This window comes from Zalophus californianus, chromosome 1 (assembly GCF_009762305.2).
Source record: "Zalophus californianus isolate mZalCal1 chromosome 1, mZalCal1.pri.v2, whole genome shotgun sequence".
In the NCBI taxonomy this organism is placed as follows: Eukaryota; Metazoa; Chordata; class Mammalia; order Carnivora; family Otariidae; genus Zalophus; species Zalophus californianus.
Genome location: NC_045595.1, coordinates 54,185,372 through 54,209,844, shown reverse-complemented (window position 1 = coordinate 54,209,844; position 24,473 = coordinate 54,185,372). Strand labels below are relative to the sequence as shown.

General features: G+C 47.5%; 1 protein-coding gene across 5 annotated transcripts in view; it reads right to left on the bottom strand.

The window, feature by feature from the left end:
• Positions 1-24,473, bottom strand: part of IFT122 (intraflagellar transport 122) — a 68,889-nt gene that overhangs the window by 13,231 nt on the left and 31,185 nt on the right. For all 5 annotated transcript variants that reach the window (XR_003518028.2, XM_027583743.2, XM_027583744.2 and 2 more), the window contains 7 exons: positions 22,330-22,527; positions 17,137-17,277; positions 13,669-13,722; positions 9,704-9,865; positions 4,865-5,031; positions 2,331-2,502; positions 945-1,047 (listed from right to left, as the gene is read on the bottom strand). Coding sequence is in view for 4 of the 5 variants with exons in the window: in XM_027583743.2 (XP_027439544.1) it covers positions 945-1,047; positions 2,331-2,502; positions 4,865-5,031; positions 9,704-9,865; positions 13,669-13,722; positions 17,137-17,277; positions 22,330-22,527 (997 nt within the window). In the remaining variant the exon portion in view is untranslated. The remainder of the gene's footprint in view (positions 1-944; positions 1,048-2,330; positions 2,503-4,864; positions 5,032-9,703; positions 9,866-13,668; positions 13,723-17,136; positions 17,278-22,329; positions 22,528-24,473) is intronic.

The following is a 24,473-nucleotide window of genomic DNA, read 5'->3' as shown; positions in this document are numbered from 1 at the left end:
CATTTGTTCCACAATGTGTCCGGAGGTGGCAACTGTTACCATATAGAAGTGTAAATGAGATGCTATGGAATACCACACACCCAGCTTCAATTAGAAGACTTCCTAAGGAGGCAGCAAGACCTAGTCACAAGAATCAGGTTCCCAGGCAGACAGATCCTGGTCCAAACCTCACTCTGTCACTCTCTCTGGCTTTCTGACTTTGCAGGGCACAGTTAGCCTTGGCGTCTCTGCAGGGCTGCTGGCGAGGTTCAGAGTTATGTAGTTAAGTGCCCAGCCAGCCGGTGCCTGACACAGAGAAGGCAGTCACATTTTAAAATTGCTATTACCGGTAAAAGTTCTATGCTTCCTTTTGCTCCTATCTCGGATACTGCCATATGTGGGGTGCAGCCCACTTTACCAGTGGAAATGCCAAGGAGCAGAGGACACCCTGTTTATCTGAGCCAAGTTACTGTTTGCGGTAGAGCAAAGAGGCAGGTGAGACCATGCCGGACACTCTGTGGGAGTTCTCATATTTTGTCCCCACCCCAGCCTGGCTCAGATTCCCTCTCTGCCACTTCCTCACTGTGGGACTTCAGGCAAATAAATCCCTTTACCTCCTCCAACCTCAGCTTTCTCATCTAGAAAACAGTACCGATATCATAGGGCTACTGTGAGGATTAAGTGGGAAGCTACATTTGAGTGCACAGTGCTTTGCTCAGAGAAGAGACAGGACCTGCCTGAGGTCCGGAGGCATGTGAGTGATGGACCCAGGTGTGTCCAACTCCAAAGCCCATGTTCTTTCCACTGCTCCCCAGTCTTTCACCAGGAAACATGTCACATTCCTCAGGGTGAAGTCGTCCATCTTCAGACCCATGATGGGAGGGGCTTGACAGCCTTCCTGAAGTGTAGGTCTTGGCAGTACCATTTCCTGCTCCTTCTGCAAGGTGTTAGTCTGTGTGGCCTACCTTTCTGGGCTTCCTCAAAACGATCATTCTCTGCTAGCCACTGAGCATAGGGCACATAGATGTCATCCTTAAATTCGGGATGCTTCTCACCCAAAGCAAAGGCCTGGAGGAAGGAGCAAATGTATTCTTAATAAAGCAGCCCCCACAGCCCCCATGAAAACATGGCACTTGGCTGAATCCATTAGGGATGTGTCATATTTTGCCAGCCTGACAACTCAGAGGGGGAGAGTGCCTCCCCCTACCACCACCCCCAGAAACGCAAAAACAAATCAGCTCTTTGAAAACAAAAGGCAATTAACAGCAATATGCAAGTGACTGGATTCAATAACAACACAGTCTGTTTCTGGACCACAGAAGCAGCACAGAATCGGAAACATTTTATTTTGAGGGTTTGCGTGGGCTCCTGTAGCGCTGCAAACAGATTTCTTTTAATTGCAGATGACACCTAAGGAAACAGAATTGACATTATCATCGTCACTGCTTATTAGCCGTCAAAGATGACTGTGGACTTGGTGCTGTATGGGACCCAGTGACTGCTTTATCTAAGCTCCAGAACCACCCATCAGGCCAGGAGAACTGGAAATGAGTCATGGGGGACAGTATGTGGCAACAGGGAGAAAGTTTGCCTGATGCATAGTCAGGACTGAGTGTTTCTAAGATGCTCTAATTTATGCTGCTTGAGAAATCTCCTAATAAATTTATCTTGAGAAGCCATTTATTGCCTCTGTCCTTGGCCCCACCTCTTCTCATCAGTAACCTTGTCACCTCACCAAATGGAGCCACGCAGAGGGCAGACAAGAGTCAGCTTTATTCAGAAAAGGTCTTGCTATGGCTCTGTAAACTAGACCTCAGTGGGTGGATGGGCAGGTAGGGTGGAGCGAGGACCATGGGTGCAGCCCCTGATCCTCTCAGGAAAGAGTCCAGGTTAGAGGGAAGAAGGAGGAGAAAGAGCTGCCCCTGAAATGGTTCTGGCAGCCTCCACCTGGAGAGTATGGGTGGCATTTTCTGTCAGATGGCACCTAACAGGTTTTGAATGTTACACAGGTGTGTCTCCATGTCAGAGATCTATCAGCCTGTGGTGCTGGCCACAAGCAGCTCAGATCCACAGCAGGCCCAGGGCTGTCCTGTTAACTCTTACATCCCCAGTGTCTATCACAGGGCTAGCATGAAGCCAGCAGTGCATAAAGATTTTCTGAATGAATGAACCAATAAATGGGCCTCTAAGACACGCTGGCTCAGAGAATTCGAGGGTTAGTCTCCTGATTGCCAGGCCAATGTTCATTCTCTTGATGAGGGCAGCTATTCTCCATCCAAACCCCAAAAAGCCCCTTGTGGTCCAGGGCTCACATGGGGCCCCCAAGCTCATGAGGCATGCTCTACCCTTACCTCGTCCCAGCGCTGGGTCTCCACATGCAGCTGAACCAAGGACTTCAGGTCACCAATCTTCAGGTAGGTTTCAGCAGCATAGCCAGGGTTATCCAGCTTCTTGAAGTAGTAAGCACACATCAGCAGGGGCTCCCGCTCGGCCTTGTCCAGTTTACGGGCAATGTCGATTAACCTGGAGAGGTAAAAGCACAGGGAGGAGATGGACTCCTGTAACAGGAACCTGATGGAAGAAAGCAGCACAGGCTTTTGGGTCTTCTTGAGGGCAGGCTCCATGCTGATTCACGTTACTGTCCCCAATGCTCAATATGGTGCCATGGCCCTTGGTGCTTGATGGGTGGTTATTAAATGAGTGAATATATAATCCAGAAACATTGCCCAGTGACCGGGAGAAGTCACCTGCTAAAGGACACTGTCTCCCCCACTTTGTGTGTGCCTTTCACAGAGTCACTAGCTATCCAGCAAAATCTGGGAATAGAAATGAACACCTACTGATCACCTACTGGTACCAAGCACAGCACCATGAGCTTTCACATGTGCGATCTCACTGAATCCTCACTGCCCTAACAGGTACTATTATTCTCATTTTACAGATGAGAAGACTAAAGGCTAGGTCGAAGGTGAAGCAGCCTGCTCAAGACTCTGCAGCCAAGTGGCAGAATGCTCTTTCCACACTGTTTCAGGAATTCTCATAGGAAAGTAAAGGTAAAGGCATCAGAATTCTTCAGCCGACAGGACTTTAGAGGAAGAGGCATGTGTGGAGCCGGCTCTGAGCTCTGGAAGAAAAGCCTCTCGGAAATCTTGGGTGTGCCTCTCCTGCTGGCCAAGGTGCTGACCATGGGGGAGGGGCCACAGGGACCAATGGGGCTTGCCACTTCTTCCCAGTGGTAACTGGCCCTCCCACTACTTGTGGGGACATGAGGGGGTGGATGAAACATGCTTGTTCCCTCTGGTCAGGCTGGGGTTTGGAGTAAAACCAGCTCTCTCAGGGGAAAGGGGCTCTACCCAGCTTGCTCTTTGTGAAAAAAGAAGGGGAAGCAGCTGTAACAGATCCCTGTCTCAGACACAGGCAAGCTCAGGGAGGGCTGTCAATCTGTACGTAGAATAATAATGGCATCTAAAAATAACATTTCTCAGCAGAGAAAGAACACATTTTTAGGGAAAGGTGGCACAGCCAAACCCTTAGAGCCCCCCATCCCCACCCATCAAACCAAATGTCCCTGGAGAAGAGGCACCTTTTACAGCCAGACCTGGAAAAAGGATGGAACATGCTTAAATATCTCTTTCCTGAACTAGTTAGGTATCTCCAGGGTAACCTGATACATGTCAGTTGCAAATGAAAGTGACATGAAAAACCAGAGGGGAGAGCAGGGCCACAAATCTGCCTGGTTCTCTCCTATATCACTCCTTTTGTGAAAAGAATAGTTTGGGGGGCAAGATCTGTATCTTCAAGAAACTTCATTCTTGCACAAGATGGGGCGGTAGGTCACACACATATGGCACATATGTGAGGGGCATACATGACAACTACATGGTGGGGTTCAGGGAGGTGACTTAGTCATTAACCAGCCCTCTCCTTCCCCAGGTCCTGTCTAGGCCACCACTACCTGTGGACCACTGTGTGGCTTCCAGAATAACCAACAGCCTGTAGGGCTCAGACTGAGCCACCGTCAGGAGCTGCTCCCTCACATGTTCTTTACCAGCTCTGGCAGTGTGCACCTGTATGTGCACACACACACTCACACACACACACACACATACATGAGTGTGAAGTATACCTTCCTCGACTATGGGAGAAGAAAGCCCCCCCCTTGGAGGTCTGATGCTCTAAGAGTCTCAAAACTGAATCCATTATCTCTCTGGGCAGCCCCACTGCATGCCCACCCCCCTTCTGGGTGACTCCTGGTTTGTGCTGTTTTTTTCGCCTCATGCCCTTCCCCTTCCTACCACCCTCTACCTCTTAAAATTCAAGGCCCTTCACGCAAACACCACATCCATGGTTCCTCCCATGAGAATTCTTGTCTCTTTCCCTGGTGTGCTTAGAAGTGTTCTTGTTCTTTTTTGGTTCCTACCATTACACATGCTAGGCGCACTGAAATCAGCCAGGTCAGTTTGAAGCTCAGCTCCATGGTTTCCCAGCTGTTTTGCCTCATGTGATCACCTGGTCCCTGAGCCTTGGTTTCCTCATTTGGAGCTGGGCATGGAAATACCACAGCTTAGGGTATGGGGGAGAATCAAGTGTTTGTAAGATATCTCAGTGCCTGCCTCCTAGGAAAGGCTCAGTGAATGGCAGCTCTAATGCCTGGGTATCTCCCCCTACTCTTCCCCCACCCCCAACCCTTTCCCCAGGGATCCACTAAGCTCCTCAAAGGCAGTGACTACCTCGTTCAATTTCTGTCTCCCAAAAACCTAGTCACTATTACATTTGGATTATATATTTAGAGAAATACTATTTTTTCCTTTGTCAGTCAAAACCAAAAGCTGACATGACATGACATGCTGCCAAATGCTTCTTGGGGCAGGGACTGAAAACCCACGTGTCAATCCAGCCATGGTCGCCGCTGATCTCTACGGCCTTGACGTGCTCTCCCGCTGAGATATACATCTCCACAGCGGCTTTAGGCTCGTTGATATTTCTAGCCCAGTCAGCCTGTTTGGTGATTAGCATCTTTGTTTCTTTGGGGTCTCCAGATCCAAGGAAATCCTGAGGAAGCACAACAAACAAAAACACTCCGGATTAGAACTTCCTGCTGCCAGCATTACATCAGGCTGCTGAAAGCTGGAGCAAGGAAGGGCTCTGTTTGGCTGAAACAGGCAATCAGGATGCAGGCGTGAGCCCATCCCTGCATGGCTGACTGGGGGGCAGTCCCAGGTGTCAGGGAGGAGTGCTCACAGGCTGCCCCACAGGTGCTCCTCGGGAGTATGGGACAGTGTCAAGGACTATGGCCCTGAACGTTTCCTGCCCTTCCCACTAACAGACATTTGTTCTCCAGCTAAATAATACTTTCCGGACTCTTCAGAGTACTTACACAAACTCTGCAGTGTTGAGGTTTTATGATCAGGTTACTTTGTCTCTCTTTCTCTCTCTCATATAGAGACGGATATACGTGTGACTATTCCCATATAGTGACTCTACAACCTGGTTACCTAATTCCAAATATCCAGACCTACAATCTTTATTCAGTTAAAAGGGATGATACCACATGCCTCAGAGTGAGGCTAAGCACATGGTCCCATAAACCTAAGTGACAAAATGATGTACAGAGTTCTAGGGGAGCCCCACTGTGCCCTCTCCTCAACTACCACCACACTAGGAGTACTGTTCACATCTGTTTTCTGATTCTGTTCACATTCTGTTGCCTGAACTTAGAGCATCATCCTACTGGCTTCTTCCCTGGTTATGTGCCAAGAGCAGGTAAGGAGCACAAGTGTTCTTGGTTAGTTACTTTTTGACTGGATGATATCAAATCCTGTTCTGTTATCAGGTCTGTAGAGGTAGGGGCAGCAGGAGGCCATGGGGGGGTGAGATGGGGGGAAGAGGCCTAGAGAGAACCTGGGAAGGAAGAGATAACAGGGGGCCTCTGAAAGCCCATGGTTGGCTTCCCGGGGTTAGCCCAGGAATGTGTGAGAAACAGCCTGAGAAAATCACCTCTTTTCAGGATATAGTTACCCCAAATATAGACATGGGAGTTTGCCATAGTTGAGGCAACTTTGGTGCTGACATTTTTAAAGGTGGGGCTTTTCAAAAAGGGAAATTAAGAGTGCTTAGAGCCCAGATCTGCATTACTAGCAAGAAGTGGTTTGTCTTAGGAATAATGTACCCTGCAGAGAGTGCACTGTGTCAACCTCACAAAGTATAAAAAAAGCATTCCTTTCCCCATGATTAGCACTCATTTGTCAGGAAAGTACAGTCAATGTATGCTAAAAACGCACTTGAACAATTAGGTCTCTCTCTGTTTCCATTTGCTTTCAGGGTAATTGTGTAGCCCCTAAAATAATATATTAGATGGGCCGAAGACAACCAACTGTTGTAAGGGGAGGAAAGGGCATCATTTACCCTAATGCTGGGATCCAATAAAAGACAGGCCCATCTCACTGGCCTCTGGTCTCTCTGGAACTCACACAGGGGAAGAAGCTTGGAAAGCATTCACTGACAATTTGAAGATGCCTAGTTTGGGCCATTACAAACACAGCCTTCACTCTTGGTAACTAGTATAACGCATACTGTTTATGCGAGTGCAAAGCCGGAAACTCTGCTAACCTGGTTGGTTAAATAAGGCTAGCAGCTGGAGAAAACAGGCATCATAAGACAACAGAAATGTCCTTCAAAGTGAGTGCTCAGTGGACTTGGGGTGACTATAGTGAGAAGGGTCAGAGGCCAAGAGCAAGCCATAAATTTGGGTTATCAACAAGGAGACCAGCCAGACACACAGCTCACAGGCTTGAAGGAGCCATCTCCAGCCCAACAGCCCAGCTCAGGGAGCTCTGACCTAATTGAAGCTGAGTCTAAATGATTCCTTCAAGGCTCAGCAAACCGGGTTTTCAAAGGTTCTTTGGTTCCATGAAGCTAATTTACATGTTATCTGGGGCCATGGCAAAGACTGTGTCCTGGAGTGGACAGAAAGAGGCTGTGCTGAGTGATGAATGAGACTAAACAGTGTTCTCATGCTTGGTGATTTTTGACAAGGACATACTACATAAGAGTTAAGAGCATTATAATTCCCTTTATCACCATATAAACATGTCACTTATCCGGAAAGCATACAATTTATTTGTACGTGGGAATGTAATTTAAAAATTTTCCGAAAACCAGATTGAATCTTGGGAAGCAATTTTCAAGTAAACAAAAACATGCCATGTTAATAAGCACTGTATTCCCCCCCCGCCCCCCATCATAATGTGTATGTACACATTTCCTCAAAGTCAGACTATTGGGGGGGATTGAAACAGAACCAACTTACTTGGAATTGCGATCAAAAACTAAAACCAAAACAACCCCCAGAATATTTACCTTCATAGAGAGGCAGACCAGATGGAGTGTGTAAGTGGGTTGCATTTCTGGATGGGAGACTATGGGTACACGAAGCTCACCCGAGGTGTGAGGAGGGGCCTCAGTGTAGGGAGAGGAGTGGGACTGGCTGGGGAGAGGCCTTAAGAATAGCCACTCTGTGGTCACACTTAGCTTCTCTCATTTTCCCAGCCTTTCTCTAGTTTGGCCTTTGCAAAGGGCTTCCTCATACATTGTTTTGTACAATTCTCAGAACTGAGCTGAGCTGTAGCTATGTTACCCTCTGAGAAGAAAATGGAGGCTCAACAAAGTGAAGTGACCAGGAAGGACCCACAGGAAGGACCAGGACTCACACCGGCATGCCAAGTGAGCAACACAGTTGCCTACTGGGAGGTTTCAGAGGTTTCAGGAAAGGCTGCTGGTTCTGAAGAACAACCACATCCCGCTGTTCCTAATGCCTAAATTCTACTCCTAGGGATTCAATCCTTTAGTTAAGGTTTTGTCCTCAGTTTAAATGTTGTTATCCCCAGAAAAAGACACACTGAGTTAGCTGTTCTCAGTATGAACTCAGTTCTCAGTATGAATGCAGTGTTAAATAGTGTGTGTGTGTGTGTGTGTGTGTGTGTGTGGTGTGTGTGTGTGGTCTGTGTGTGGTGGTGTGTGTGTGTGTGTGGTGTGTGTGTGTGGTGTGTGTGTGTGGTGTGTGTGTGTGGTGTGTGTGGTGTGTTGTGTGTGTGGTGTGTGTGGTGTGTGTGTGGGTGTGTGTGGTGTGTGTGGTGTGGTGTGTGTGGTGTGTGTGGTGTGTGTGTGGGTGTGTGTGTGTGGTGTGTGTGTGGTGTGTGTGTGTGTGTGGTGTATGTGGTGTGTGTGGTGTGTGTGTGGTGTGTGGTGTGTGTGTGTGGTGTGTGGTGTGTGTGTGGTGTGTGTGTGTGGTATGTGTGGTGTGTGTGTGGTGTGTTTGTGTGGTGTGGGTGTGTGTGGGTGTGTGTGGTGTGTGTGTGTGGTGTGGGTGTGTGTGGTGTGTGTGTGGTGTGTGTGGGGGTGTTTGGTGTGTGTGTGTGTGTGTGTGTGTGTGTGGTGTGTGTGTGTGGTGTGTGTGGTGTGTGTGTGTGCGTGTGTGTGTGTGTGGTGTGTGTGGTGTGTGTGTGGTGTGTGTGTGGTGTGTGTGGTGTGTGGTGTGGGAGTGTAAGGAAAGGGTAAAAAAGTGGAAGAGGACCAAGTGGGGGAAGCTCAAGCACTTGGATCCGAGGGACGGGGTGAAGGAACCATCAAGGTAAAGAGACAGGCTAGGACTAAGGTGCTCATTCAGATATTAATGACTAGAAACTCCTGGGCCACATCACAGGCACTGAGATGCAACCTTCAGCCCCAGGATCTCACAGGTGGAAGACAAAAGAGCACAGCCATCTTTGGGAACAAAAAAGGAGAAAAAAAAATGGGGAAGATTTTCCATCTTGAACTTGTGAGCTAGGTAATTACCGTTAATAGCCACTAATTGGTTGTGGCTGATGACTCACTTAATAACATTCTGAAAGCCTATCCTGACAGTACAGGAAAGGCAGGTTAACAAAGGCATTTCTGTGGAAGGAAGAGCCTGGTTGCTCAATGCACCCAAGGCTCTTTTTACCTTGCATTAGGCTGAACAAAAGACTTGATGGCCTAGGCTCCCCGGTGGGACTTGTTCTCACATAAACCATCAGGAGCCTGCTCTAGGAAGACCCCCGTCATGTACCCAGACCTGCTGGGGACTAACCTTAATAGAGGACCTGCAAATGCAAGGGAAATCTCTACCATCACAAATACAGATGCACCCCTGGGGTGACAGGAAGCACACTGTGTGAGTACTGGAGGGCAGGGACTCAGTCATGGTGTCTCCAAAGCCCAGTGAAAAGCCTAGTATCAATCAGAGAGCAGACACTTAGGAAACCTTGGCTGAAGTGAACCATAATGTCCTGGATAACAATGGTAGAACCAGCTCGTGCCTGAGGACACTGATTCCCAGTGGCTTTTACAAAGGTTTGAGAGAATTTGTGGGAGAAAGACTTGAAGCCCTGAACCCTGAACACTTAATGAAGGGACCATGCTGGCTCAGGCTCACTCTTCAGACAGTCCATCCAGCTCTGTCACTGACAAAGGTCTGAACGGTCATTCTCTTGTCCCTTTGATGTCAGCCTAAAAGGTGAGTTTTGGGTCAGCTTGAACCAGTGGCCATCGATGGTTCCTTTGCCAGTTGCCCAAACCCTTACTAATAAGGCAGTTGCTATTTTCCATCTGTATCACTTCTTGGGATAAACATCTTGGGCAGCACAGTATCAGAACACTGGTGGGTTCCATGTTGCAGCTTGGGCCCAGGATGTGGCTGGATTACCTTGGCATACTCAAACATGCGGAGGTCGGTGTACATGTCGAGTGCGAGGTTCTCATGCCCACTCCTCTTGTACAGTTTGGCGGCTTCGTGGAACTTCCCCTGGTAGGAAAACACATCTGCCAGAAACAGGTCATTGTTGGTCTCTCCCCGCTTCTTCCTCTCCTGGAAAAATTAGAAGCACAGGAAATAGCCTCTGCAGCCATGGCAGGAAGCAGCCTTTACAAAGGTTACATGTTGCTATTTCAAGTTAAGCCCCTGGGCCTTTCTACTGGAACCTCCACTTGGCTCCTGGGCTGTTGTGTCTCTCACCTAGGTTTCTGGTGGGAATGCTTGACAACAAAAGCAGATTTTTTTTCCCCAGATGAGTGAAGATCAAAAGTAATGCCAACTTTTGTTTGTTTAATGGAAATTCCTCAGGGCTGCTTTCTTGTATATTCTTCCAAGGAAACAACTGTATAGTTAGGATGGTGTGTATTTTTTTTAAAGATTTATTTATTTTAGAGAGCAAGAGCGTGCATGCATGCAAGTGGGGAGGGGCAGAGGGAGAGAGAGAACCTAAGCTGAAATCAGAAGTCGGGCACCATGGGTGTCTGGGTGGCTCAGTCGTTAAGCATCTGCCTTCGGCTCAGGTCATGGTCCCAGGGTCCTGGGATCGAGTCCCGCATCGGGCTCCCTGCTCCGCGGGAGGCCTGCTTCTCTTCTCCCTCTCCCTCTCCCCGTTTGTGTTCCCTCTCTCGCTGTCTCTCTCTCTGTCAAAAAATAAATAAAATCTTAAAAAAAAAAAAGAAGTTGGGCACTTAACGAACTGAGCCACCCAGGCTCCTCCAGGATGGGGTGCATTATCCACTTGTTGGTGGCCCCCAAGCTCCCAAGATCTTCCAAGTCCCCAGGCCTGGTTTGGCCAAGCTGTGACCCATGATGATGCAGACAAGCAAAAGTTTAGGGTCTCTTCCCAAAAGGAGACTAACAAAACAGGATTATGAGTCTTCATATGTCTTTGTCTCTAAAGAGGTGAGTCACATGTTGAGCATCCACTAGGTGCTGGTTACGTACTTCCCACAAAGAGCCAAGGGTGAGTGGTACCACCCAAGTGTCACACTGAGGGAAACTGAGATTCAGAAGAGGAGCAGGTCAGGGTCATACAGAGCTGGCATTTGGACTCAGTCTGTATGCTCTTTGTACTACATAATACCACCTTCGGAAACAAGTAACAGTCCCCAACAACATACCTGCATGTATGCGCGCGCGCGCACACACAAGCAGCAGCGAAGACAAAGTAACTGGCATATTCCTTCCTTCCATGTTAGGGAACGTTCATTAGTCTACTGCTCAAGTATTTGTAAACACTCAATAGCACCCAATCTCTCATCCCCAGCCGTTTCCTTTTGCTTGTTTTCTAGCAAGTGTATCACAGTGGAGGAAGATGAGACATTGAATCAAACTCCGAGACAAGCTGGTAAAGTTTTAACAGCTGGAGGCAACATGCTTTCCCACTGACAGAAATAATTTTTAAAAACCAAAAAAAAAAACCCCAAAAAACAATAACAAAAAAGCCCCCTACACATAGTTTAGGCTAATCAGTCAAATAAACTAACTCCTAATTGTAGGGAGTGAATCAAAATCTTGCAGTGAGATTAAAAAAATAGGTTTCACTAGGCATGGAATTTAGGCGTAGGCCACAGAATATCACCATGATCAGTAGAAGTGATTTACATATATTTAATATGTATGTAGCCATATGGGCAGATTCTCTTCCTCCTGTTATCAGTATAGTTATATTTCCCCTACCCAAAGGAGCCTAGCAAGGAACCTTGCTTCTCTGGAATAATGCCAAATGCCCAGAAACAAGCTACTAAGGCCTCAGAGCAGCCAAAATGGATCATTACTTGAAAGCAAGTTGCTCTTTTTCAAAAGGCAATTCTTACAAGTTTAACCAACTGCCCAGTTCATGGCACACTAGAAGAGGCAGTAAGACAGGAACTCAGTTAAGACATGATAAATAGTGAGAGGTGGTCTCACAGAGGTCAGTTACTTTTGCATAGAGAACATGTTCCATGGCTTCAGGTTAGGCCCCTAGATCCAGACTAGTGGATTCCCAGATGCCTGCCCCTGAGAATAAGCAGTACTGGGCATTACTAGTAGATGGCTCTTCACACATGCAAGTAAGCATCGGAAGATACAGATGCTCCCTCTGACAGTACTGGGGGAGGGGGTAAGTAGGGAGGGTGTGCATCAGAAACAACTTCTTAGATGACAATATGGCCTTGAGTAAAGATAGCTTGAGCTTGGGAATTAGACAGAATTGGCTTTGAGTTCCAACCAAGCTTTTGCCTATGGGACCCTTGGGGACGTGACACAGCCTTTCTGAGCCTTAATTTCATTATTTATCAAACAGAAATAAGAACAGTATTTGCACTTCATTAAGTCAGTGTGAGGATTTAAAATACAGCTGACCCTTGAGCAACATGAGTGTTAGGGGCACTGACCGCGCCCAGAGTTGAAAATCAAGGCATAACTTTGGACTCCCCCAAATTTAACTACTAATAGCCTACTGTTGACTAGAAGCCTTACTGATAACATAAACAGTTGATTAATACAGATTTTATGTGTTGCATGTATTATATACCGTATTCTTACGATAAAGTAAGCTAGAGAAAAGAAGATATATTTTTTTAAAAGATTTTATTTTCAAGTAATCTCTACACCCAATGTGGGGCTCGAACTCACAACCCCAAGATCAAGAGTCACATGCTCTACTGACTGAGCCAGCCAGGCACCCAAAGAAAATATTATTAAGAAAATCATATAGGATGCCTGGGTGGCTCAGTCGGTTAAGCATCTGCCCTTGGCTCAGGTCATGATCACAGGGTCCCAGGATCAAGTCCCATATCAGGCTCCCTGCTCTGCAGGGGGGGCCTGCTTCTCCCTCTCCCTCTGCCTGCCACTCTCCTGCTTGTGTGCGCGCGCTCTCTCTCTCTCTGTCAAATAAATAAATAAAATATTTAAAAAGAAAAAAAAAAGAAAATCATATAGAAGAGAAAACACATTTACAGTACTGCTGTATTTATCGAAAACAATCCGCGGATAGGTGGACCTGTGCAGTTCAACCCCATGTTGTTCCAGGGTCAACTGTAGTGTACACACTGATCATGCATGGGACATAGAGCATGCACTCAACAAGTGGCAACTATTATTCAGCTGAGCAGTCTGTGAGCTCCCGCAGGCCTCCCTTCCACTCAGCTCTTTGCCCACAGGGCTCAGCACAAGGCTTGGCCCATGACAGGTGTTTATTATTCTGAACTGAATTGCAGGGACAAGACATTTGCTGATTTCCTCCCTGCTTCCATATGGGAATTCAAATGTATCTCACATTTCCTTAGCTTCACAATAAATCTGTTCAGGAGAAAAAATATGTACGCCTTTTCACAGACAGTCACAGGAATTAAGAGTATTGTCTACAGTTACCCAGCAAATGGGTGCCCACAGAACCAGCCCACCCCAGTCCACATGCTCCCTCCCCAGGTCCCATTCCTGTGGGTGGGGAGCAGATCATGAGCATTTGGGAAATGCTTCCTACACTGGCACATTGTTGGAGCCTTAGAGGATGGTAACCACCTAACAACCACTGTAGGGGTGAAAACCAGTTACTGAGAACCTATTTAATCCTCCTAGCAACCCTGGGAAATCAACCCCTTTCACAGATAGAAACTAAAACTTTGGAGAGATTAGGGACCTACCTGCCTCACCCCAGTACCAAGTGACAGACTGCACTCCTTGCTACCAGGTGCTGTCTCCCCGCCCCATGGCATTCTGTACCCCCAGAGCAAGGCTGTGGCCCAAATGCCCAGACACCAGTGGGCTCTGTTTATGTGCCCTCAAGGCTCTCATCTGCTAGAAGAGCTCCCTATAAGCCACTGACAGTGAGTCTGCGCTTTCTTGAGAAGGAAGAACATTTTGTCTTTTACCTCAATGCTGTTGATGAGCTCTAAATATCGGAGGTCTTGTACTCTGGTGAAGGCCTACAGGGGAAGAAATACAAGAATGAAATCAGCTGCCTTCTGGGCTTCAAAAGTGGGTGATTGGCTGGGGGTGGGAAGTCAAGCTTTAGAAAGTGAGCCAGTAAGGAGGGAAAAGAAGCAAGCATTGATTAATCGCCATGTATTCGGGAGGGTTATACCACCCAGTGAGGCACGGCTTTATCCCTGGGATTAGTCCACACAAAGAACAGCAAAGAAGTCCTGGTTGCATCAATCACTTTGGGATTAGGTAAAACAAAACTATGATACTGCAGTCTGTGATGGTGCCCGCTTAGAGGAATCTCTATGCAAAAGAGAAGAGCAGGGCGGTCTGATACTCTGAGGCAGTGTCATCGGAGTGGGAGTGGGGAAGATGTACTGACTGCTATACATCTCGGTGACTGGGATGGAAAGCAGGAGACAGCTACGCTTACCAACAGTGCATAAATACAAGGCACCCAGAGCCACAGCACCAGCACAGAGGAAGAGGAGGAGGGGAATGCTGAGAAGGAATAAAGATGGTTTCTGGAAGGGAGAGGGAGGTTAGGGAATAAATCACTCCAAGTCCCTGGAAGGCAAACTCTTACGTAAATCCTAAAAGTGTAGCTCTTGCCTTGGACTCATAGTAAAGCCAAAGACTTTAACCCATGGGCTGCTAGAAGTTTCTAGGCAGCCTTTCTCAGGAAGACTGGTGTTAGTTAAGTCTCCTTCGGTGCTTTCTGATTCTGCAAGGGGTTTAGAGGACTATAACCCACCATGTCAGGCTGATCTTCATGTGGCTTTGCTGTCAATGTTTCTACCCAGATGTGCTGCTTTACAATGTCCCATTTGAAATGGGCTGACACACACCTACAAGGAAGCAGAAGGTCCAGGAGTCCTTGAATATGAAATGCAGAAGAACCACCCTGACCACTTGCAGCCTCTACTTCGCTGCATGACATCCTCCAACCCCAAAAAACTTGGGGAAGCGAGCAAATCATCTGGCCTCTGGCTGCCTCACAGATGACCACAATGTGACTTCATCTTTTCATCCTGCAGGGCCAGCCATCCTGTCGGAGACTGGGGATCCAGAGGTGAATATGACCTGTCCCTCTCCCCATTCAGGGGCCCATGTGCTCAAAGGGGAGGCAGGTAGATTAAACAGATCATTGAATCTCCATGAGCTACACAAGTATGAACTAGATACCCTGAAGAACACCAATTCACTCTCTGAGCACAGGCAGGGGCAGAGGCAGGATTAAGAGCACCACAGAGTAGGAACACAGAGTAGGAATGGGTATTCCTGAAGAGGAATTCTTTGAAAGGGTAAGGTAGGCATCACGTGAGTAAAGATAGGCCAAGAGTACCTGTTCCTTGCTGGAGGTCTTATAAGCTATCTTCTAGACCTGGGCTTCCTTAAAGTAAAAGGAAAGGGGAAAACCTAGAATGTCTGGCAAAGGGGCAGGGAGGAAAGGAGCATTCCATTCCGGGTGTCAGTCCTAGCTCTGAGATTTTCCACCTGAGAGGCTCTGAACCTACTTCTTCCCTGCCTGTAGGCTCTCAATGTCTGCCTTATGGAAAGGGGCAAATTAGCGATGCCTTCTCCAAGGTCTTTCTAGTTCTGCTCTGCTAGGATTCTAGGATTTGCCACTTTGAGAAATCTGTTTCTGAGTTCCTTCAACCCTCACACATTCTGCAGAGTCAGGGGTGCCCTGGTCAGAGTGGTCAGAGTCACGAGGCCAGTGAATAACCTCAGCAGAGGGAAGTGTGGGAACTGGGAAGCAGCTGCAGTTCTGCTCACCACAGAGGTCCCGGGTGCTCAGAGAGCAGCTCTCCCCTGCCATCTAGTGGGGACACCAGTTTATTGCTGGAACCACCCTCTACCTCCTGTGTGCCTGAGTGACTTGGCAAAGCAGAAAAACAAAGGTTGGGGATTCGGAATTTGGATAAAATGATCAAACTCTAGTCTATAATTGTGGCTATAATACAATAATTTCTATTCCCAGGGAGTGTTTGGGGAATACAGGCTGGGAGTCAGTGTTAAACAAATGAAGGGTTATTCCAGTTTTGTTTTGATCCATTCAAACATTTGCTGAGTACCCAACCCCATGTTGGCTGAACTAAGCTGAGATAGGTGTTTATTTCTTGGGTGTGAGGAGATGACAGTCTCTAAGGAAGACTTTAAATTTCATTCCAGCTTGAAAACAAATGAAACATAGTCTAGGAATACTTAGTTATTCTTCATAACTCCTGGCATTTTGGGGGAGAGGGGGCAGGAGAGGGAAGCTCCCTCCATGAGAATGTTTCCTCCCGCCTTTGAATTCTTAAAATCTTCTCTATTACCAGTTTTCTGACACTTAGTTGATATAAAAATATAATTAAATAACAGCAATTTTACTTGTTTTAAAAACAGCTAGCATTTGTATAACCATTGCTAGTTCTGGAAGCCCTTTTACAACGTGGTAGTTAAGCCTAATGACCCTGTGTCAGGAAGGCAGGGCAGTTAGCATTTTCACCATCCCCACTGCAGACATAGGAGGATGGAGTCTATGAGAGAGGCGGCTGGTATGGGGTCATCCAGCCTATATACAGCAGAGATGGTATCCGGCCTTGGTTCCTCTCTCCTTTCATGCCTACAAGTCTTGACCTAGCATAGGGCGGGCACCACATACCCCTGCAATTCCCTCCCTGCATGCTCAGTAATATGAGCAAATGAGTATATGATTAATTGGCTATGGGAAGATAAAGAGGGAAGGGAGAAGTAGGGGAGAGAGAGTTGAAGGCCATTCCTTTCCTCCACCTCAGGTTCTAGATGAAAACCCAACTAAGAGCTGGGCTTTTTCTGATGCGTGGCAAGGGGTCAAATGTTGTCAGCCAGTTTCTGTAGTTTTAATATACTGGCCAGGAAATGACACCATGATTGAAGCCACGAAAGTATGTGGGGAGTGACACTGCGGTCAGAATCAGAGAGCTCGACTATCTCTTTGACCAAACCTAGCAGGGTACAAAGAAAAATAGCACTGTGTAAAAAATGTCCAATACCAATAAGTGCTCATACCAAATATAAAAGCTACCCTTGATTACATGCCATGCTTTTAGCTAGGTGCTTTACATAATCATAGCTAATAAGGGTGACAGCTAGAATCTATCAGATGTTTCTCCTATATCAGGCTTTACAGACATTACCATATTAGACCCTTAGAACTTTGTGAGGATGGGGCCAATCATCACCCCAATTTTATAAATGAGCAACCTTAGAAATGAGTTACCCGCCCAGACTCAGGAGGTAGCTGAGTTGAGATCTGAACCCAGGCCAGTCTATCTCCAGAGCTCACTACAGTATGTGTCTGCCTCTTCATATATCACCTGGAGTCCCTTTTGCCTCCTCAAGGGAGCCTCTAAGGGCCAGATTCCAGCTTAGCCTGACTAGATGCTTACCTTCTTTGCTGTTTCAAACTCTAATCCTTCTAAAGCTTCCATAGCCAGCTCACGCCAGTCAGTGTCCGTCACTCCCAAGCAAGCAATCTGGTAGGCTTCTTTGAACATTTTCCTATCCAGGTACTGGTACATCGGAGCAGACTACAGGATTTCATCAAAAGGAAAGAAGATTGTTTTCAGAGCAATGGAAAGAATCAGATTCATACAAAGCCTGACTCCAGATGTGTGCCACTGACTTAATTACAAATGACCACAGAGCAACACTATAAAGATTAATCAGTACTCTTCTCACCCCACACACCCCACATGCCTTCCAGTTGCCGCCCCCTTTCATAGCCAAAACATAGCATTCAGCAGCACAAACTTCTTGCCTGTTCTTCCCTCTACCACCAGCTTTTCCCACCTCCAGGTCTGCTTTACCACAAGATATCACCCTCGTCTCGAATGCCCTTGCTCCTCCTCACCCTCTGGAAAGTAACTATTTGGCTCTGAAGGCCCAGTTAAAATATCACCTCTTCTGGAAAGTCTTCACTGACCCCTCAAGGAAAGGAGTCTGAGCTTTCTCTGCCCTTTATCCAGATCTCAACTGTGCTGTAATTAAAAGCCTGTCTCCCCCACAAGTCTGGGCACAACCTGAGAGTAGTGGTGGGGTTGTACTTAACTTCCCCAGCAGGCCCTCAGTCTATGTTTGCTGGAGGAAGGAACAACATTACTGTGAGGAGGGGGTCTGGGATGACCTATAAAGAGGGCTGAGAAGCCATCTTACCCAAGAAACCTAAGTGATTTGCTCCAGGTTACTCAGAAAGGCACATCTGTCTGAGTTCCCTGGAGCTGGGAACCTTCCTGCAGTCCCTCCTTCCGGATGGGGCTGCCTCACTGTGATACCTGTGAGTGCTTCCTAATAACTTCTCTTCTTAGCTTTACATACTGCTTTTGGATCTGTCCCAACAGGTCTGTGTTGCAGGTTATCAGTCCCGGATTATGGTCTGAAGGCACAGAAGCAGCACAGGGAAGACGTGGGGCTGGAGCCTGGGGTGAGCTGACTCCAGGTCCTGAGTACTTTCCTGGCTCTTGGGTATGGGATATGTGTATGTGTGCGTCCACGCGAACAAGTCTGAGCTGGGTCTGGTGTCCTGAATAACGGAAGGCCCTGCCCTTGTTTTAGGCCAGCGTGCTGAAGGGAACTCAATCTCTCCCGGGCAGTAGAGATCAATCAGCCAGTACTTCATGCTAATGGTTCCCAAATGTGAAGCTAGAAGTGCTGTTTTCTCCATTTGGGGCCTATACCTTTGAACTTTCCTGTCTCATTTTTTAGCTTTCGAGTTGAAGGATTTTTTTCTTCTTTCTTAAGCCATTCTGCCCTCTGACAGCAAGATGTGGCTGCTTCGGAGTGCTCATCTTTTCTCCCGTACCATTGCACCTACTCTTTCTACCTTTAGCGGGGTAGCAGGGTATGGACAGGGGAACAGCTGAGCCAGAACCCAGACCTAGCTCAGCCACATCCTAGCTGTGTGCTTTTATATAGGTAAACTGTTTAACTTCTCAGGGCGCCTGGGTGGCTCAGTTGTTAAGCGTCTGCCTTCGGCTCAGGTCATGATCCCAGGGTCCTGGGATCGAGCCCTACACCGGGCTCCCTGCTCAGCGGGAAAGCCTGCTTCTCCCTCTCCCACTCCCCCTGCTTGCGTTCCCTCTCTCGCTGTGTCTCTCTCTGTCAAATAAATAAATAAAATCTTCAAAAATAAATAAATAAATAAACTGTTTAACTTCTCTTTAGATGCCCTGCCCAGCTCACAGGATACCAGGAGCAAACAAGAGACGTGCTCAGTACCTCCACTGTATTTTTGCAGCACCAGCTCCTCGCCATCTCCCCAACTCTCCAGACTTGTTCCTACCCCCATCTTTCCCCCTGTCCGAAATAATCTCCCTGCTCCTCTCTGCCTCCCCAGACGTTTTGGGGGCTCAGATCAAGTGTCACCACCTCCTGGAAGCTTTCTCAAACACCCCATGCATAATGAGCTCTCCTTTCTAAACTCCTTTAGTGAGCACCCTCTGTTCCACTTTAGTTCTGTTTTGTAGTGTTTGCTGCTTTAAGATGGTTAATAACAATAGGAATTGGGCCAGACAAAACCTGAAAGGTATATTTAGTTGCATAGAAAAGAAGTGAGTCCCCAAAGAGTGAAAGGGGTTGCCCAAGATCACAGGTGGTTCAGGCGGCAGAGTCAGAACTCAAAGCCAGTGCTCTTTCCCCGAAACTGCACAACTTCTTGCCATGCTGAATGCCCCGTAAGGCTGGAACAGGGACTTGGACAGACACATTAGAATCGAGGATACGATGAATGGTTAACATTTGGGCTTGCTTGGGAGGCACAATCTGAGAGTGGGAGTTTTAAAAATATCCTAACTGAACAAATGCCCTCTGAGTTCTACTTTATCTCACTGTTGCATTCCAAGCATGAAGTCACCACCCGCCCCGAGAAGCCTGACTAGGGCTTGCCGCCCTACTTGGCAGCCCTGACAAACCAGTTCTTGCACAAGATGATGTAAATTTCTAAAGGAAACCAGAAATCCCCAGAGTGGGTCTGATGCTTTCTCCCTCCTCTCTAGGCCAAAACCACAGAATGGCTGGAGGCAGAGGCAACAGATAAATAGCCTTTGTCTTGAGGCTGCCTCTCCTAACCCTTGGCAGTTCTGACCCTGCTGCATCAGCAGGATGGGCCTGGGGAAGCTATTGGGGGCGGGGGACTGGATGGGGACTCTGGCTTCTGAATTTTAAGGGCTTGGCAGAGGAAGCCCCAGGCCGCCCCTATGGCTCCTCTTGGCCAGCCAAAGCCAGGGAGCAGCAAACTGCATTTATCTTTGAGGTCAGGATGGCAGTCTTGGGAAAAAAACTGATAATTAGCATAGCCTGTTTGGCACGATTAAGGAAGATTGGGTTTCTGGTGGATGTGGTGCATGGGTTTGGGACGGGGAGCAGATGAGGACTACAAGGAAACAATCCAGTAGTGGCTGTTCTTGCCCCTCCTCTTGCTGCCGCTTCCACCCACCTCTCTCCTTTCTTTCTCTTTCCTTTTCCTCAGGTCTGAATTCCACTAATATTTATTGAATAACTGCTCTGTGTCAGGCACTAATAATTTCTGCACAATGAGTAACAAGTACCATCAGCTTAGAGGAAGAAGCGGACCCTAGCCCCACCCTTTACAAGAAGCCAAGTCAGGCTTTCAGTGACTATGAAGGTGGGGAAATCCTGGCTGGGCTGAGGACACAGGATCTCACTGTCCTCCCAGCCCTTCGACCCTCCTCTGAAGCCCCTCAATAAAATGGTTCGATGCCCTCCACCCCCACCCAGAAAAAGGAAGCTGAAGGGCAATCTAGAAACATGTCTAAAAATCTGTCAAATGTACATGGCCTTTTACCCAACAATTTCACTTCCAGGAACTCACACCAAGAAGCTAAGGTGCGATAGGTACAAAGGACTTGGCAAGAAAGACGCTATCTACAATAGCAAAAAAGCTGTAAGCAGCAAAAGTGTCCAACGACAGGTACTGGTTGAATAAGCTGTGGAACATCTATGTGATAGGATACAAAGCAGTCATTAAAAACAATGTGGGGGGGGGCGGCGCCTGGGTGGCTCAGTCATTGAACGTCTGCCTTCGGCTCAGGTCATGGTCTCGGGGTCCTGGGATGGAGCCCCGCATCGGGCTCCCTGCTCCGCGGGAAGCCTGCTTCTCCCTCTCCCACTCCCCCTGCTTGTGTTCCCCTCTCGCTATGTCTCTTTCTGTCAAATAAATAAATAAAATCTTTAAAAAAAATTAAAAAGTAAAAACAATGTGGGGGTGGGGACAGCGGGGAGGCGGGTGGGGTTATAATAAAAGGGCAACCCAACATCAGAGATCTCATGGGTTGGTGGTAGTAGCGACATGAACCTACATAGGTAAAACATTTGTACCATAATTTTGCAAACTGTTACCAGTGGGGAAGCTGGACAAGTTGTACAAGGGATCTCTGTATGATTTCTTACAACTATAGGTCAATCTACAGTCATCTTAGTATTTTTAAAATGCTAGAAAAGTACACTTATTGAGGTGGGTCCATGCTTCCGGTAGATTGCTGAGAGAAAAAGCCACACTGCTAGCTGACAGCCAATACTTCATACAAAGTGATGGGTCTGCAATATGTAAAGGTTAGGTTAAATTGGAAGATGGCGATAAAGGACAGTGATTAAAAATCTCTTGTTTGTGGCCCACATTCAGTAAAGGAAGTATAGTAAATCTGAGGTTTCATTTATAGGAGCAATATTTATAGATAAGAGTCAAAAACAATATTTACAGTAGATTCCACTTTTGTTTAACATGCTCATATAAAATCGTATACTCGTAGTTGTATATTCTGCATATATTTACATATATATATATATATATATATATATACAGAAAAGGCCTGGGTGGGTATGTCCTAAAATGTTTAAGACTGATTCCCCTTGAGGTTGGGATTCTGAGGGCTAAGCCTCTCCTTCGTTCTTGTCTCTACTTTATGGCAGTTCTACAGCGAGCATGATTCACTTGGGGAGCAGACAGGCAGCTGCGACAGCTGGGATTAGGCCAGCCCTGACTTGGGTTGCCAATCTCTGCCCTCCCATCTGTGTTTCTGCCCTCCCCTGTTTGTGGCTCCAGGCCCCCATTTCTGTTCTGGCCTCCTAGTTTGAGGGACTTGTACAGATAGTCCCATGCTCCCTTCTTGGCTCACAAGACCTCAGGCCCCCTCCCCATCCCACCCATATTCTCTTTTCTCTCACACACACCAGCTCCCCTCCTCCCTCTGTGCATACACACTGCTGCACTCCCAGCTTTGCTGGCTTACTCCACTCTGCCCCATGCACGGCCCTCGGTGAAACACACTCTGTCTGAAGACAGACAACCCTGAATACCCTCCCTGTCCCAACCAGGAAAGGGGGATAAGAAATAGAGGCTCAGTGAGGTGGAGCTGTTTGCCCAAAGACACACAGGTTGTACAGGGTGGAGGCAGGCTTTCAGATTCTAGTCCAGAATACCTTCCGCGACACCACAGCTGCAATTCCTCTCTCTTCCCTCTCCTCCCTCCCCATCCATCCCCCAACCCAATGCATCAGTGAGGGGCCTGGCTTTCCTGGTCTGGCCCTGCCACTCGCTGCTGGGGGCTGACAAGCGCCCCGGTTACCTGCGGCACCTCCACAGCTGACATGGAGAAGACATGGAGGCAGAAGATCTTGGAGCCATTGTAGCCCACCACAAAGCCCTGTAGCTTCTGCTGGTGCACGGGGAAGGTGCTGGCTTTGATGTTGAGGCAGCCCCCTCCTGAGAAGCAGAGCATGTCTTCACACTGGGTGTTCCAGGCCACGCTGTTGGCATTCGGCTCCTGAGGGACAGGGGTAGTGAGGGCCTGGTGCCAACCACCCTGGCCTTGGGTACAGCCCTGCACTCCGTCAAGCGTTCTTTTTAAAGCCTGAATCACACGAAATTGCTCACAGTGGGATGGTGGGAAAGCCAGGAAAAGTGAACCATAAGAAAAGGATAGAAGCAGAGAGGCAAAATCCTCTATGTACTTCATGTTAGAACTGTTTTTAATAAGCAAGCATTACTTTTGAAAAAAAATTATTATCCCAAATATTAATCATTACACAGTGAGAAAATGAGCAAAGTGGCTTTACTTCTGTTAGAAAATGGGAATACATAGCTATGTATAGAAGATTTAAAGGGATCTGTTCCAAAAAATTAACAGAGATTATTTCGGGGTGGGTGGAATGGTGGGTGCTTTTTATTTGCTATGTTTTTTGTTCGCCTGAAATTTCTTTTGGTCATGAACATCCATTGTTTTTTTATAATACGAAAAAAGTGTTATTTTTATATTAGAATATATTGTCTCTGCATTTAAAATTCTCACACTGGAGAAATACAGTCACCCTGGGAGGCACCCCCTTCCCCCTACCTCCTCTCAAAGGTTTCCGCTTAGCTCTGGAGCCCCAGGGACCAGCAGATGTTCATACCTTTCTGCCTAGAATCTTCTACAGTGTCTGAATCTCTTATAATGAGCATGGATTACTTTTATAATGAGAAAAAACAATATAGCTGTTTTCATTTGCGGGGGGCAGGGGCAGCAGAGAGAAGAAAAAGACAGCTGGGAATGTTTATGTCTCCTGGCAAAGTCTGAGAATCACCTTCCCTAGCCTACTACAAAACCCTCAGTGGGGATGGGGAAGGACACATGCCCTTCCATTCCTGTACGGTTCTAGGCTCAGGCGCAGATTCACAACTGGGGGCTTGCTAACCCACCTACAGGAGATGGTTTTTAGGTTGCGGAGAGAAGTTAACAGTTAGGGCCCTGTTTTATACCAGGCATTGAGCTAGGTACTGTGGTATCTTGTTTAGTCCTATAGCAATTCTGTGAGGGGGCATTTACTAGTTCCATTTCAGAGATAAGGAGAAGTTTAGGCTCAGAGAACTATACTGACTTGCTGGATATCACACAGTAAGTGGTGAGGGCAGGACTGTCTAAAAACAAAACCTGTGCTCTTTTCTCCCCCCTTAATCACTCTGCCTTGATTTATTAGAGTCAGCTCAGGCTAGCAGTACCCAGGTGGCCCCTTCCAACTGAGGCAGCTCCCTATACTCCAGCATCCCTCTGCCCTGCTAATTCTGCTCCCAAGGACAAACAGGAGCCCTGAGAAGGGAATCTCGACCTGCAGATTAATACCGGGACACCCTTTGTGCCGAGGAAGCCAGAAAGGGGAGGTTTCAGCTTCAGAGGGGAGCTTGCTTCAGGCAAATGGGCCCTGACCTCTTACAAAGTCCTAAAGAGGCAAAGAGTGGCACTGAGTACGGCAGAAAGCCAGCCAGGAGCTGGGCATGAAACCCTTGGGATTTCTTCTCCAGTGACACACTTCTACCAGCCATAGCATCAAATGGTGTGTAAACAATGCTTATCTCTAAAACAGTTCACATTCTGTTGGCTCTGATAGCATCCTTGTGAAATAACTAGAAGGTTATCATCCTTTCCCTTCTTTCAGATGACAAAACTGGTCCTATTTCTTTACTGTGTCTTAGGTCACTTATAGATACAGGCAGACCCCTAATTGGCAAGAAGCACTTTTGCAAAAGAATCATCCTCACATTGACCAATGCACTGAGAGCCTATCAAGCGCCCCACTTAAATTTATTATTATTCAGGCACCTGGGTGGCTCAGTTGGTTAAGCGACTGCCTTCAGCTGAGGTCATGATCCTGGGGTCCTGGGATCAAGCCCCATGTCGGGCTCACCGCTCAGCAGGGAGTCTGCTTCTCCCTCTGGCCTTCCCCCACCCCCCAT